The sequence below is a fragment of the Mesoplodon mirus genome (assembly GCF_964341445.2).
Source record: "Mesoplodon mirus genome assembly, chromosome: 14".
NCBI lineage: Eukaryota > Metazoa > Chordata > Mammalia > Artiodactyla > Ziphiidae > Mesoplodon > Mesoplodon mirus.
In genome coordinates this window covers 53,695,110-53,710,503 of record NC_138990.1, presented here as the reverse complement: position 1 = coordinate 53,710,503, position 15,394 = coordinate 53,695,110, and the positions used below count along the sequence as shown (strand labels likewise).

The 15,394-nt window shown below is 39.8% G+C and overlaps 2 protein-coding genes across 7 annotated transcripts in view; one reads left to right on the top strand and one right to left on the bottom strand.

Moving 5' to 3' along the window:
* FEZ2 (fasciculation and elongation protein zeta 2) overlaps positions 1 to 14,555 on the top strand; it is a 54,655-nt gene extending 40,100 nt beyond the window's left edge. For 3 of the 4 annotated variants that reach the window (XM_082641906.1, XM_082641904.1, XM_082641903.1), the window contains 4 exons: positions 964 to 1,044; positions 3,461 to 3,536; positions 6,303 to 6,368; positions 10,125 to 14,555. In XM_082641906.1, the coding sequence (XP_082498032.1) occupies positions 964 to 1,044; positions 3,461 to 3,536; positions 6,303 to 6,368; positions 10,125 to 10,141 (240 nt within the window). In that variant the 3' untranslated portion in view covers positions 10,142 to 14,555. The remainder of the gene's footprint in view (positions 1 to 963; positions 1,045 to 3,460; positions 3,537 to 6,302; positions 6,369 to 10,124) is intronic. The other variant, XM_082641905.1, reaches the window with a different exon arrangement.
* Positions 12,312 to 15,394, bottom strand: part of CRIM1 (cysteine rich transmembrane BMP regulator 1) — a 209,741-nt gene continuing 206,658 nt past the window's right edge. For all 3 annotated transcript variants that reach the window (XM_082641894.1, XM_082641895.1, XM_082641896.1), the window contains one exon: positions 12,312 to 14,753. In XM_082641894.1, coding sequence (XP_082498020.1) covers positions 14,577 to 14,753 — 177 coding nt within the window. In that variant the 3' untranslated portion in view covers positions 12,312 to 14,576. The remainder of the gene's footprint in view (positions 14,754 to 15,394) is intronic.

Genomic DNA, 15,394 nt, shown 5'->3' with positions numbered 1-15,394 from the left:
TATGTTGACTCCTCAAATGTATTTACTGATTCAATCTCACCCCTATAAAATTACAGGGGGAGGAAGCATCCGGTGAATCAGGACTGAACTTCCTTTTCAGAATGCCTTTCCCCTTAATTAGTCATGCTGTAAGAGGATCCATCGAAGTCCTTTGACTCAGCAGCCACAGAGGTGCCACTGGACTCTTTTTGACTGTCTGATGACATTGTAGACTGGTTACAAATCAAGATGAGTAGTGTAGGAAAACAATATTCCCTTTTCAGTACAACGAATTCTAGTAAGTCTTGGAGGTTGCTGGGAGAAAAAAGCTAGAATTGTTTCCTAGGAACAGAATGGAAAAGTCTGCAGAAGTCTTAGGGGGCCTCGCTGGCACGTGGGATCCACTCTGCTCTCCAGGAAGCATATGTGCTCTTCCAGTTCGAATTTTCTGCCCCAAGGCGGTGGCGGGTGTCCTGAAGAGTGAGTGGGAAGCAATAATCAGCTCTCAGAGTAACAGCATTTTCATTTGCCAAATGTTATGTTAATGTTCTCCGAACTTATGGTAGAAATATGCAAACTTAGACTGAAAATATGCATACTGTCAGTGTTAAGTTTTCAGACTTTTGGAAAAATGTAGGTAAACAGTATCAAAAGGTATCTTTAAAGTTATGTGGTAAATTTTGCATAAAACAAATATGTGTACAACTTACAGTGTTTATATTGGAGCACATTTATCAGCTATGTCAGGAAAAGTCTTCATATATAGTGGCATGAAAGTAGTTGCTTTTGCATTTGACTTGCAAAGAAATGGAAGCAAAAGCATTTTAAAACAGCATGATTTTGTCTGCTTTATCTGAATGAGTTAGTGGCATTTTCTAACTGCTTGCCTCTTGGGTACGTAAGTCATCATGGTACATTCTTACTAATAGTCTTTGAACTTCTTTCTCTGTCCTTTTCTTCTGGGCCGTATATCGCTGCCTTTAGCGCTTCAGCATGGAAGGGATCTCAAATGTCATTCAGAATGGCCTCCGCCACACCTTTGGAAATTCAGGTGGAGAGAAACAGGTGCTTGGTTATTCTTATTTTCCTCATTCTCTGTTTTTTCATTCTCTGTGTAAGTGAAGGTCCTGAAAGCTGGCAGTCTTACTAATCTACTAAGACTATTGCTTAAAGAAATGAAAGTTCATTATATTTATAGCCTTGATAATGCATAGAATTTCCCTTTAGGAAAAAGCATTTTTCAAATTAGACAGTAGATTCAGTGTATTCTTAATACATGTTTTAGAACTCTATTTTTCACTTTTACCTTTAAACAAATAGCTGTTAACATATTGATTTAATGAATTGCATGTGTAGAATATATAGCTGTGAAAATAACTAAACTAGAATATGCTACTGTAATTCTAAAAGTTTAAGAAACAAGATCTCATTTTGGGGGAAAGAAAGCCAGATGTTGGTATCTTTTAGACTACAGTTCTAGGTCAAAATGTTTATAGAGTATACCTTACCTACTTTTAAATGAAATTCATGTGCTTTTAAGGTGTATCATGTGGTCAGTCAACTCAGTTGTCTGCTGAATGAGGCATGAGACATTATTTATACCAAATTATGCATGGATATAAATATACAGTCAAATGTGTAGCAGTTTGCTTTTTATTAGCATTTTTTTATTAGCATTTTTTGATATAATGACTTAAGGAATGTCAAGAGCATGGGAAACACATCTACATTGAATGTGCTTAGAATTTTCACAATTGAAACCTTCACTTTAAAAAGAAAACTCTTCAATTTAGTTCTTAAGTGAAGAGTGAGGAAGTATGCAGAGTGTAGCTAGTAGGCAGTTTATCAGAATAAGGCATTTGAGCCTAGGTTTTTACTGCAGACAGCTCTGTATTACTCAAGAAGGGAAATAATCGACATTAAATAATCCTTCACACTGACATTTGCAGCTCATAAGTGGGCTCCATTAAGGGATGGTTGAATTTTTTTTTTTTTTTAATTCTGCTGCCTCTCACCTCTCTCAAACCCACAAGATGGCAGAATAACTTCCAAACTGACCCAACTTGTGGGAGTGGGGCAGGAAGGCCTGAAAGTGTGTGGCTAGACAGCATGCATGCCAAGGTGCGGCTTCCTGGTGCTTCTACAAGTTGCCTGACATGCATGCTATTAACGAGGCCCCAGGAGGGCATGTTTTGGCTTCTTGTGTATTCTTTACAAAGAAACATGTTTGGTTATACAACTGGGCATCATCTTGGAGATGCCTACACCATAAAGATGGTGGAAACTAAGTTTCTTGAAGATTGAAACAATTCATTGTAATCAGTTATTGTTAAGCAATTCTATTTTGTTTTTTGATTATGAGTGGGATAAAATTGCTCAAAGAGGATTAGGAATAGAGCTGAGATGCAGGACTGGGGCTAAATAATGGGTGGGTCTGGAGAGATTCCAAGTAAACAAAAACTAGTAGGGCTTCCCTGGTGGCGCAGTGGTTGAGAGTCCGCCCGCCGATGCAGGGGACACGGGTTCGTGCCCAGGTCTGGGAAGATCCCACATGCCGCGGAGCGGCTGGGCCCGTGAGCCATGGCCACTGAGCCTGTGTGTCCGGAACCTGTGCTCCGCAACGGGAGAGGCCACAACAGTGAGAGGCCCGTGTACAGCAAACAAACAAACAAACAAAAAAGTAGTAGATCTCTAGATAAGCACATGCAGACTACATTGAACTATACATTTTTTGGTGGCGTGGTCAGAATAGGAGAATCTGGACAATAATTTTTAGATTATGCTTTCGAGGGACATAGTTATAGGACATAACTGATACTTGTGAGCCTTTATAGTAGTGAACTAGGCAGTTTGTCTCAATATCAGACATGAATTTTCATTATTCATTAGGCCATTATCTCCTTTCATTTTTCTCTTTTCCTTTAATACCTTTAAGTATTTATAACTACTTACACAATAATTTAAAATAATAGTAATACATCTTTAAAATTATTTGGGTAAGTGTTTCTTTTTTAGCTTCTGGAGAAAGCTGGTATTCATTTTTAAAGTTGTCAAGTTATCCATGTGACTGTTTTGTTCAACCAGAAAAAAATGGTCTAAAACCGAATCATTTGACTGTTGGGAACTATTTTGTTATGCAGAATGGTTTTGTTTTTAGTTTAAAATTACCATTTCAAAAATGTGTTGAAGTATTCAAGGAGAATGTTAGATAAGACTTTAAAAATGAACAAATTGGACACATCACCCTCAGACTTACTCCGGTGAAATTTTCAATAATTGAAAGGCGAAAAAGTAGATATTTACGTAAACAGGTGGGCAAAAAAAATGAGTTCCAGCTGAGATAGTAAGATAGCTGTGTTCATCACTAAAGTGGCTCATGTTTCTCATGTTATAAAATGAAGCTTCTAGTAACTATATCAAATTTTTGCAGAGAAGGTAATTCAGATTTAAGTGACACTTTTTTTTTTTTTTAACTTGGCAGTACTTGACAACGGTCATTCCTTATGAGAAAAAAAATGGACCACCATCTATTGAAGATCTTCAAATATTAACAAAAAGTAAGCAAAGACAAAATTATACTGTTACCTTGTTTACTTTTCCTGATTCTAAACACTGATTTTAGTTGACTGGTTTTGTTTCTGTTATTGTTTATTTTGTCAATTTAGGATAGTAAATGATGGATGTCATCATTTATTCTTTTGAGAATGAAACCGTAAATGGTTGTGACAAGCACAGCAGTCAATCTAGAGTTGATTTGTATTTTTCCTGTTTTTCTTATCTTTTGAAACATTTACAAGCTGAACTTTTGGAGGAAAAATGTAACAATTTCCCATCACCTGTTGTACATTTAAGAATATATCCATTTGTCAGTTAATAAGGTGCTTCATGGATCTTATATTAGTATGACTGTCAGAAACTCAGTAGGAAAGATTTAGAAATGCAGCCTAAAACACTTTCCTTTCTTAGGAATTTAGAAACCAAGCTAGGTAGTTACAGGTAGAAAATAAATTGATAGTAATATTTTAAGAATATTTATTCACTCAGATAATATTTAATGAAGGCCTACTCTGTGCCAGGCCATGTTCTGAGCACTTGGGATACTTCAGTTAACAAAGCAGACAAAAATACTCCACCTTCAATGGGCTTGCATTTTAAAATAATTTGTTAGACTTAAGAGACATTCAATATAATGTATATTTATGATAGCCATAAATGAGCCCTGAATTCTGGTTCTATCCGTGACTTATAGGAATATCCTTGGAAGTCATTTACACTCTCTCAGTCACAGTGAAAAATGAGGATTAAAATATTTGCTCTCTTTACCGCATAGTAAATAAATTAATGTATGTGTGATTTGGGATAAGTCAATCACTTGGCCTTGTTTTTCTTGAAGGGATTGAATATGCTGATCTATCAGGTTCTTTCTATTTATAAATATTTGTGATAACTGTGAATTAAAGAGGGAGCTGAACGAGAGAGCATCCCATGAGTGGATATTAATGATGATATTGATTTTGGAAATTGAGGTGATCGAGGCGAGGGTGGGGGGAGCACGAGGAAAGCAGCCTGCCTGCTAACCTGCAGCTTTGATTCTTTCCTGTGAACAGTACTTTTCAGAACACTTCATACTTACGTGATGCCAGCCTGTATATAACATAAAGAATTAAGAGATTAACTGGGTGGCTAGCCCTCTACTTTTCAGGAAGAATGAGTGTCCAGGATCACACAGGAGGATGGTTCATTACAGGGCTGCGTCTCGTAATTTCCAGTCCACCACACTTTTTAATAATGCTGGATTTTAATAGTGCTGGTTTTTGGTACGTGATTTTATGTAGAACTGAAAACAAATCTAAAATATGATTGGAAGCAGAAATACTGAACATTAAGTATTTCTCTAAGGAAGGGAGCACAGATATTGCCTAGAAGCCAGGAATTACTGAGGGATCTCAGCTTCTCAGATCAAGGACAAACACATACTTGGCCAAACCAAAGTTGTCATAATTCCCACATCAGAATGTCCTAGGCTGATCCTTATATGATGTCTTTATAGACTGGCACAACTTGGAATTTGGGGTGAGTGAACGTATGTAGGGTGTGTGAATGAGTGTCCAAGTTAATATACTACATGAAGACAGTAGATGGAAGGATGACCTTTACTCTGAAAGTTTAAGAAAAGTGGTTATCTCCTGAAACTTTTGGGGAGAATCTGAGCCTCTGCCGTCCCCACCTATAGATGTTACTGCAGGGGAGCCCCGCAGAGACAGGTGGTGTTTAGATATGTATCCTTCTTCATAAAAGCTATTGGAGGTGCAGTAAGAGTAGTGATAAGAATTAGAATAATATTAGTTGCGCTAATAATGATGCTAATGCTTACATAGCATATATTATGTGCCAGGTACTACTTGAGGTCCTTTACACCTGAATTAGTAACTTAATACTCACAACAGCCCTTCGAGACAAGTCTAATGATTATTCCCATTTTACAGATGAGGATCTGGGTGGTTAAGTAACTTGCTCACAGTCCCACTGCTAGGAAGTGGCAGAGCCGGGGTTTAAACCCAGGAAGACTGACTTGACGGTTACACTAGGTTGTCTTGTCATACATCTGGGGGAGAATAGTGAGGCCCTTCCCCAGGATGCTCTGGAGAGTTTGAGTTGGCAGTCACTGTGAAAGGGCAGTATGGGTGGTCTAGATGTTTTTTAACCACTGTAGTAGTAGCTGTGTTTTCTATTTTGTCTTTGCTTAGAGATCAAATTGTCAAAGATTCTCTTTAGGATGAGGCGAAATCACCCAGGTGCCTTTGGAGTATCAAGAAGTAAGCAGCCTGGCTGGGTGCTTGCTTCATGGAAGTCTGTTCTTCATTTTGCTTTTTTCTTTAAAAGTTTCCAAGAAGGCTGACAGATGTGCTCCTTGGAGAGTACGGCTAACTCTTCATTTCCCTAAGAGTTCCTCCAGCTCATGAGACCTGCAGCACCAAGGTTCTCCTCTCCAGAGCTCATAGAAGTGCACATTATGGTAACTCACTTGCCAGTATTTATGGTGACAAAACTGGGGCTCTGTGTAATAACCCAGCTCCTGTTTTCTGCCTCCACTGTTTAGAAATTTTAAATCAGGGAAATAGCTCTCAGGTAGCTGCAGTATTCTTACCTGAACGAGGACTTATTCAACTATAACCAATTCTTGAACATTTGCAGTTGTATTCTCTCATCCAGAAAATAGTCAATTTGCATGAATTGGTTATATCATGTAATTAAGACTAAGGCTACCATGACTGAGGTTATCTGAATTTGAAATTGTGTTTTCTTTCTCCTTTATTTTGCAGTTCTTCGTGCCATGAAAGAGGATAGTGAAAAAGTTCCGAGTTTGTTAACTGATTATATACTGAAAGGTAAGTTTTAGAATACTGTATGTGCAGTGGTTGGGAAGTTTTGATTGGTCAGTAAATGCATTGTCTTGCTAATAGATTAAAAAGTAACTTCCAAATGCGTAACTTTTATTTTGCAGGGTGAGAATAGATAACGTGACGACTTATTTATGCTTCCAACATTATAAAGTATGGCTATTTAAAATTTAATTTTTTTTTTTTTTTGCGGTACGCGGGCCTCTCACTGCTGTGGCGTCTCCTGTTGCAGAGCACAGGCTCCGGACACGCAGGCTCACGGGCCCAGCCACTCCGCGGCATGTGGAATCCTCCCGGACCGGGGCACGAACCCGCGTCCCCTGCATCGGCAGGCGGACGCTCAACCTCTGCGCCACCAGGGAAGCCCTAAAATTTAATTTTTATTTGAAGTCCTGGGCTGGAAATAATTTCCACAGCTAAATTATAAACATCAAGGAAGGCAACAGAGGGACGTCCCTGGAGGTCCAGTGGTTAAGACTCTGAGCTTCCCCTGCACGGGGCACGGGTTCAATCATCCCTGGTCGGGGAGCTAAGATCCCACATGGCTGCGTGGAGCAGCCAAAAAAAAAAAAAGAAGGCATTGGAGGAAATATTATGGAGATATTGCCATAATTATGTGAGTCTCAGGTGTTGACGCTGAGGATTTGAGAAAGGTGGCCTCTGTCCTCTTGGGGACACTAGAAGAAGGACGGATGAAGGAGGGAACAGTTAGATCAGTTAACAGTCCGAAAGGGAATATGAATGGGGATGGGGTAAGGGGCAGGGAGTGGAGGGAGAAAGAGAAGAAGAATGGACTTTCATAAAGCCAGGGCAGTGAAGAGTGAGCCATACATCTTATGAGCAAGATCAGCATCTCACAGGGTGGGAACAGTGATGAGGCAAAGGAAGATCATTTGAGACTTTAATGAGATCACCTGCTTTGCTGAGGAAGGAAGAAAATTTGGATGACAGAGGGACTGAAGAACTTAATTTAATTATAGGCAACATAATACTTTTCAGTGAAATTACTTCTTTAAAAGTAGCAGTTTTTTAGGTAACATATTTTCAGAGCATCGTAAAATGCACCCTGTAGTGTTTGATCCAATTTTGAGAGCAGTCTTCCTCTGGTCACACTTCTCTTCTTTGGGTTCTCTCTCTTCTCCATCAAGAGAAGCTAGCTGAACCGAAGGCTGGGATTTGTGAGACGTTACGTAACTCAGATGGGACTTTTCTTCAATCATAGCTTCATAAAGGGGGAACCCTTGGTATAGTCATGAGCACAAAGTGACTATTACATGAGTATCACCTGTAAGACCTGACACCAAGCCAGCCATTAGTAGGTTAACAGTGGGTAGAAAAGACTAAGTTGACATGATCGTTTTTTAAATAAGCTTTTTTTTTCCTTTCTGATGGAGGAGAGTTTTCTCTTCCTATTATGTTTTGAATAAAAAACAAAACAAAAGGGCTTCCCTGGTGGCGCAGTGGTTGAGAGTCCGCCTGCCGATGCAGGGGACGCAGGTTCGTGCCCCGGTCCGGGAGGATCCCACATGCCGCGGAGTGGCTGGGCCCGTGAGCCTGCGCGTCCGGAGCCTGTGCTCCGCAACAGGAGAGGCCACAGCAGTGAGAGGCCCGCGTACCGCAAAACAAAACAAAACAAAACAAAACAATCTGACATCTTTGTTTGCTTTTGTGTTGTGCTAGCATTGGTATGAGAGCTGGATTGTTCTGAGGTTTGTTCTTCATAGATGTGAATCAGGAATGAGATGCACATAAAGAACATGTCTTAATTTCCTATAGCGGGTCTCTAGGGCACTGCCATGAGGGCCAGAGACAGAATGAGCTTCTGAAGCATTCTCTAGCTATTTTATCATCAGACTGCATGGGAAAATTTTATGACCCAGAGAGCAGTGTTCCGGAGGGATGTGGGCGTGTGATTTTTTTTTTTAACACTTTATTGGAGCATAATTGCTTTACAATGGTGTGTTAGTTTCTGCTGTATAACAAAGTGAATCAGTTATACGTATACATATGTTCCCATATCTCTTCCCTCTTGCATCTCCCTCCCTCCCACCCTCCCTATCCCACCCCTCTAGGTGGTCACAAAGCACCGAGCTGATCTCCCTGTGCTATGGGGCTGCTTCCCACTAGCTATCTATTTTACATTTGGTAGTGTATATATGTCCATGCCACTCTCTCACTTTGTCCCAGCTTACCCTTCCCCCTCCCCATATCCTCAAGTCCATTCTCTAGTAGGTCTGCGTCTTTATTCCCGTCTTGCCCCTAGGTTCTTCATGACCTTTTTTTTTTAATTTAGATTCCATATATATGTGTTAGCATATAGTATTGTTTTTCTCCTTCTGACTTACTTCACTCTGTATGACAGACTCTAGGTCCATCCACCTCACTACAAATAACTCAATTTCATTTCTTTTTATGGCTGAGTAATATTCCATTGTATATATGTGCCACATCTTTATCCATTCATCTGTTGATGGACACTTAGGTTGCTTCCACTTAGGTTCCATCTATTGTAAATAGAGCTGCAATGAACATATTGGTACATGACTCTTTTTGAATTATGGTTTTCTCAGGGTATATGCCCAGGAGTGGGATTGCTGGGTCGTATGGTGGGGGTGTGACTTTTCCTTTCTTCCCTGAAAACCTGGGACTGTAACTGCGACCCTGCACCGCCTGCCCTAGGGAGGCGGCATGCCTCCAGCCCTGCTCCCCTTGCTCGGGCCGCTGGCTCTGGTCTGCAAGCCCAGGTCTAGCTAGACAGTACCTGCTGCTGACGAGCTGTTTGTGTGCATGTGTTGCGGTTTTTGTCTTGGCTTTGTATTGTGAGGACTGGGTGGAAAAGAAGCTGGGGTTCAGACTAAAGGGTGACTCTATACTCTGAGAAAATGAAGAGGGGAGTGTAACAGAGGAGTTCACGTGTGTGGGAAGGTGAGGATGGAGGGCTATTTAAAATGCTCTTTTCCACCCATTCTGGAAATCCATAGCCAGTTAGTGATTTCTCTTCTTTGGGGACCAGTAGAACATTTTGCCCAGGAAGAGGGTATTGCTCAAGGGAGAACTCTCCTTCCCCTTTCCTAGTGGGACTTTCTCCTTGTTGTTTTTAATGCCAGCGACTATGGCTTAGCTGCCTACATATACCACCTTAATTTCAGTACAAAGGTAAGAAGTGAAAGAAGGTAGAAAAGTGGCCTCATTTGGCCTGGAAAAGATGGGATGGATGCTGTATGGGCTACTTAAGCTTTTCTTTCTCACTGCTGTGTAATTACGCCACAGCAGCCTGCTCCCACCCCGGCCCCCAACAGCTGTGCCAAAGGCTAGTAGTGTAGCTCTGGCTGCCACTGTGCTGACCCTAGATGGGAAGAAAATTGTGTGCAGACACTTGGATCCTTCTTTGACTTCACTGGGGAGCCATTTGCTGTGTTATAAGCCTTGTGCAGGGCTAACCTTACGGGTTTATATCTCTAAGTGGTACCCTAAGAGACATGGCCTTTTGGTATCTCATTTCTGGGCAATTCTAATCAATGTGTCTTGAGAAAACGTTTCATTGTTGGGTGTAGCCTTTTATACCTTAGAAAAAAATTGCTACTATAGATCCTTGCGTTAATGTTTAGTTCTAATGGTGTTTTTTATATACATATAAAATGTATATACATAAAAATGTGTATAAATATATATACATCTTGTGTAAATATATACAAAATATTCATTTCTATTTAAAAGTTTTTTGTTTTGTTTTTCTTCCTCTAGTTCTGTGTCCTACATAGGGCAGCATAACTTCAGGAACAGCTTTATCTTCTGTGGACAGCAAACTAAATTGCTTATAGCATTATTCTGAAAGCTGGCTACCATTACCTTCCTGCTATTGGAAACTCAGGACACCTGAACTTGGGTTTGTGATTCAGTATTACTATAGTGATCATGCCTTCTCTAATGCTTTATATTATGAACCGAGGGAACTATGGCACTATTTTGAATTCTAGAGATGTTTTGTTAAATACTAACAATTATGAACTCTTCTCTTTTCCAGCCTTATAGAGTAAGGGGGAGTGATGTTAATTGTGCACGTACAGTTACATTTTTCACGCCTGTTTGAGTTTTTAAGGCTTTCTAGATCTAAACTGCACTCACTCAAGAACTAGATCAAAGCACTGAGAGATTTATACTCGTTATTTTTCAGTGCTGGCAAGAACCAACACTGATTTTTTTGTAAGAGAATTGTCAGTGTAAATATTACCTACCAGTATTGTCCAGAGAGACTAAGACTTAAAAATTGGGGTGTTCTTGGAAGAAGGGAAATCAGAATATGCGTTGTCTTGGCTTAATACGTAGTCAATATCGAAACAGCTGGAGATGACTGATTTTAGAGGTTGCTGCGTTTCACCATTGTTCATATTTTAACCATTAAGATGCCATTTACTTTCAGAATCTTGTATTAACTTTAGAGGTTTCAATACTTCATTTCACTTGTCTGTGAAGAAGTGCCCTTTAAAAGGAGTTTGTATCCTTTAAGGTGCTTAAGAAACTGTATGCTGCAGCATTGCCCATTTCCTGTTACTGTTATATTTTATTCATGCCTATGTGTCTTCCTAAAGTACTAATTCTAGAAACAGCTACTCATGGATCCATCACTAGTCATGAAAAACTTTTGCCAGTTCCAATCAAGTCAATGTCATTTAATAAATGTTGGGGGAAAAAAAGGTAATATATACTTGAGAGCTTTATTTTTGAGTTTTTGGTTTTTTGATTTTTTCCTTCCCTTAACAGTGCTGGATTCCTCCCCTCACTGTTCACACATTGTCCATCATTACAGCGTGTGAGCTGGTGAAATCTTGATTAGCCTCATGATGCTAAGGAGGGGAGAGAGGGACTTTTTTCAGATTGTGCTAAGCTTCTGTGGAATGATGGAAGTCCTGTTCTTTCTCTGGGTCTGTGAGACATTCCTAACAGCCATGGCAGCTTCTTCCCATTGACAACATGAGTGTGAGTATGAGTCTGTATAGGACCTGCTGTCGGGCTTTTAAAATTCCACTTAAACATCTGTGAGCAGACAGAGCTACCTGTATTCCTCACTCTGCTCAGTAAATGGGACACCAGGACTGCAACGGCAGTAGCTCAGTTTGGAGTTGATGCCAGCGTGGCACTTAAGCCATTCTCTAGGAGTGTGTGAAACCTGAGATGGTTCCTTGTTTTATTAATGTCTTATTTGATAGCGAATATGTGGAACTAATTTGTCCCTTGCCCTTGAATTGATGAAGATGCATACTAATACAATAATAATAATTTAAACTAATCTGAATTTGTAAAAATTGTCTTATACTGAAGAAATATCACTTTGGAGGGCATCCTAAAGAGTCAAGAGATTTTTTTTTTGAAGCGACTCAACAGTGGTCTGTTTATAGTTCACTCTTAAGTTGATGCATCTGAAATGTATGAAAAATATGCTATTTTTTCCTATCAACTCAAAGTCTCCTTTTAATGAGGTTTCCCCTGTTTTGCTTGGTAACCTCTTTCTTCAGCATTAGTAAAATCCTAGGGTTTCCCACTACAGCCTTTCTCCTACACATGATGAATGAGTTTGACACTAATGATGAGATGGGCGTGTTTCTGATCTGTGACTGACAACAGGTAGGTTTTAAGTTTCTCTCACAGCAGCATCCCTGTACTGTACACTTGATTGCTGGGCGGGGGACACCTTTTTTTTTAACAAGGATTCCTTGGGAAAGGCTTGCCTTCTGACTGGAGCTGCTTGTGATGCCAGAACTGACAGCCTTAAAGTAAAAGGACGAGTCATCTTTCTCGTCTCAGACACAGAATCTTTTTGAAAGTGACACTGTGTGATTTAGAGTCAACGTGTTTATTTGCTGCCAAGAATCAAGTTGCAGGTAATCCTCTTACAGCCTTGTTTTTTGAAGAAAACAAAACAAAGTGTAGAACTATAGTGCACTCCAAGTGCCATATATCTGTTTTATTCTTCAGGAAATTATATTTTTCTTTTACAGAGCACAACAGGAACCGAAGTAAAAGAGTAATAGATATAGCACTCAGGATAAATCAAATCTTTAAAATAATAAAAAAAATTTACACCTTGTCCTATATCCTGTTAGTATTTTCATAATATGGCCATGATTGAAAAAACAAAAAGCAAGCATTTACAATTTTTTGATAGACTTTTTATGCCAGGAATGAATTAATTGTCAACAAAAATTTATACTAATCAGGCTGATGTAAGTCTATTTTGGTAACATATCATTAACAAATTTATTTTGGAGATAAAAATATTGCCCCTTGATAATAAATCTTTTCGTTGATGCAAACAGCTAGAACACCTTTTTCTTTTCCTTTTTTTTTGATATTCTAAGACAAAAGAAATGGTTAATCTTCAGATTAATAAATTAGGTCATTATAATAATAAATTAATTTTTTTTAAAGTTCAGCAACCTCTGTCCAAGTATTTACAACAATACTTGAAAGTTCCTTTACAAAACAGAACACATTTTCTTTTCACATTAAGCATACTGGGTATCTGTGTCTTTCACAACAAGCATTTTAAAAAGAAAAATCAATGCAACAAATGGGTAATTAGTATAAAAGTGCTAAGAGCTGTTTGAAAAGTTAACACTACAGTATACAGTCAGTTATATCTGAGGCAAACTACAACAAACTTCCAGCTTATTATGGACAATATTCCAGTAGTTGTTTCAAACAGTTGTTTGAAAGGAAAAAAAAAAAATCCAGGAGCTGATTAGTGATGCAGATAAACTGCCATCAAGGTCTCTGGCCAGTGAGCAAATTGAAAACCAAAAGCAAATCCAAATGAGGACGATTTTAATAAAGGAATACCTCCTCCATAGTAGGTATGATGCTGACTGCTCAAGGCGTGTGCATACACACACAAACACACATACACCCAACACTCACACGTTTCTCTTCCCAATTAAACTGCAAGTAGATTGAGACTTTGTGTTAATCAAAAATTTAAGTGATCAAAAGCACTGATATGGAATGCCTGTTTTTTTGTTCTGGTTAAAATCTCATAAAAATACATTCAACAGGAAAACATAAATTGTATGTGTATAAATATATATGCATATATATTATATACACACGCACACAAATACTTTTGTTTTTCTGAAGCATAAGATAGTTACATAAATATTCCTATAATTGCTAAAGTTTAAAGAGGCAATTTTTTTTTTGAGCTTCAACAAAGGTGCTTGAATAATATACAATTAAAATGAAGTAGTTTCTATTTTGTAGAATCAGTATATAATAAGGAAAAAAAGATCCCCAAACAAACAGTCTTTTTTTTAAAAAAAGTTTCTTCTTAAGCTAGAGCTTCAACGAAAACCATGAACAACCGACAGAACAGAAGAAAGCAACAACAAACAAGGCAGTAATAATTAGAGCCCTGGAAACACCTGGTGTCCTTCACCCTCTTCTCCTGCCTGCCACGCTGCTGCCAGAAAAGCTCCAGTGCTCACATCAAGAAACGACTCAGGAACTGGCTGATTGATTGACTGACTTGGAAGAAAAAGAAAGCAGCAAAAAGTATAACTGTATATATCCTTAATCACCCGCTTTAGAGAAACGTCGCTACCCCATTTCTCTTGCTTCCTCACCACCTACTGCAGCTGTGACTGTATATAAAAGAAGCATGTGGCTTTAGGCCTGGGTTGGCTATCAGAAGGGTCTGATGTGCTCGTCTGGTAGTCTAAGGTGGTTATGGCCGCTGGATCGCAAGGCCTTTTTGTTTTCCTGCTCACTCAGGCCTGAGCTTTGCAGCAACCAGTGCAAGTCTTCCGAGCAACAGGAAAAAAATATCCTCTGGGCCACTGGACTGGATTTCTCCACAAGCCAAGCTGACCAATTTGTCTTCCCAACACCACCCTCCCACCCATTCGCCCCAACCAAACTCACTGTCCCCATCCCCAAGTATCTCTACAGCTATATTACAAGCAAATAGATCTTAGCAACTTAAAAACCTTTGGTTCTAAGACAACACTTGGTCAGTTATCTTGAGGAAGAGTGGGAATGCTTGTTCTGCACACTGCTGTGGACAGAGCCCAGCCCAGGAAGTCCTCAGCGCTGTACATCAAGTCACAGTCCAAAACAATCCACTAAGCAAGTGCATGAATTCTAGTTTAAGAGCAGATTGAGTCGTTTTTCTGTCTTTCAAAACCTCATCCACACTGCCTCTCTTCACACCGTTTGGTAGAAATTGTCTGCCTGTAGGTGGTTCTGTTTTTGCATGCTGTAGAAGCCACTGAATCTGGCGTCTGGTTCTGCGATTCTCAGCATTCTCTGGGAACCGTCCACCTGGACTCGGGTTCCTTTCTTGCAGTCCACAGATACCAGCTGATTATTTAAAGAAGAAGGCTATTTAATGGGAGGAGGAAAAAGAACCACAAAGAATTAGCTGCTTTACATATCTCAAATCAGATATTTAGTACCTCATGCAAGGGAGAAAACAGCATCACAGCACACGGATGGGCAGCCTCCGTGGGGTCACAGCACACTCTGGGGCCAACTATACTTTTTTTTGGTGGCTGTGCCGCATAGCACGTGGTATCTTAGCTCCCCAACCAGGTATCCAGCCTGTGCCCCCTGCAGTGGAAGTGTGGAGCCTTAACCACTGGACCACCAGGGAAGTGCTGCCAACTATATACTCTTATGAAGGATACTGACAAACTGTGTTTAAGGTGAAATGTCAACAAGTTATGTCAGACGGAGGGGATGAAGGAACGGAGAGAATACGGAAGTGACAATTATTTTCAAATCCTTGAAGTACAGACTAGTGCTTAAGAGGGTTGAAAGATGAATGGAAGGTACCAGATAGGCAGACTTTAAGATAAACGGACCATTTCTTATCAGGCTGTAAAAATCAACATCCCAGGTTGGGCCAGTCTGTCTATATCCAGCCATACACACTATGATGTGAGCAGCTCTCTCCCCAGCTTTGCAGGTAGGGACTGTCTTGTGTAGCCCTGTATCCTGACCCAGCATCTGCCCAGCACAGA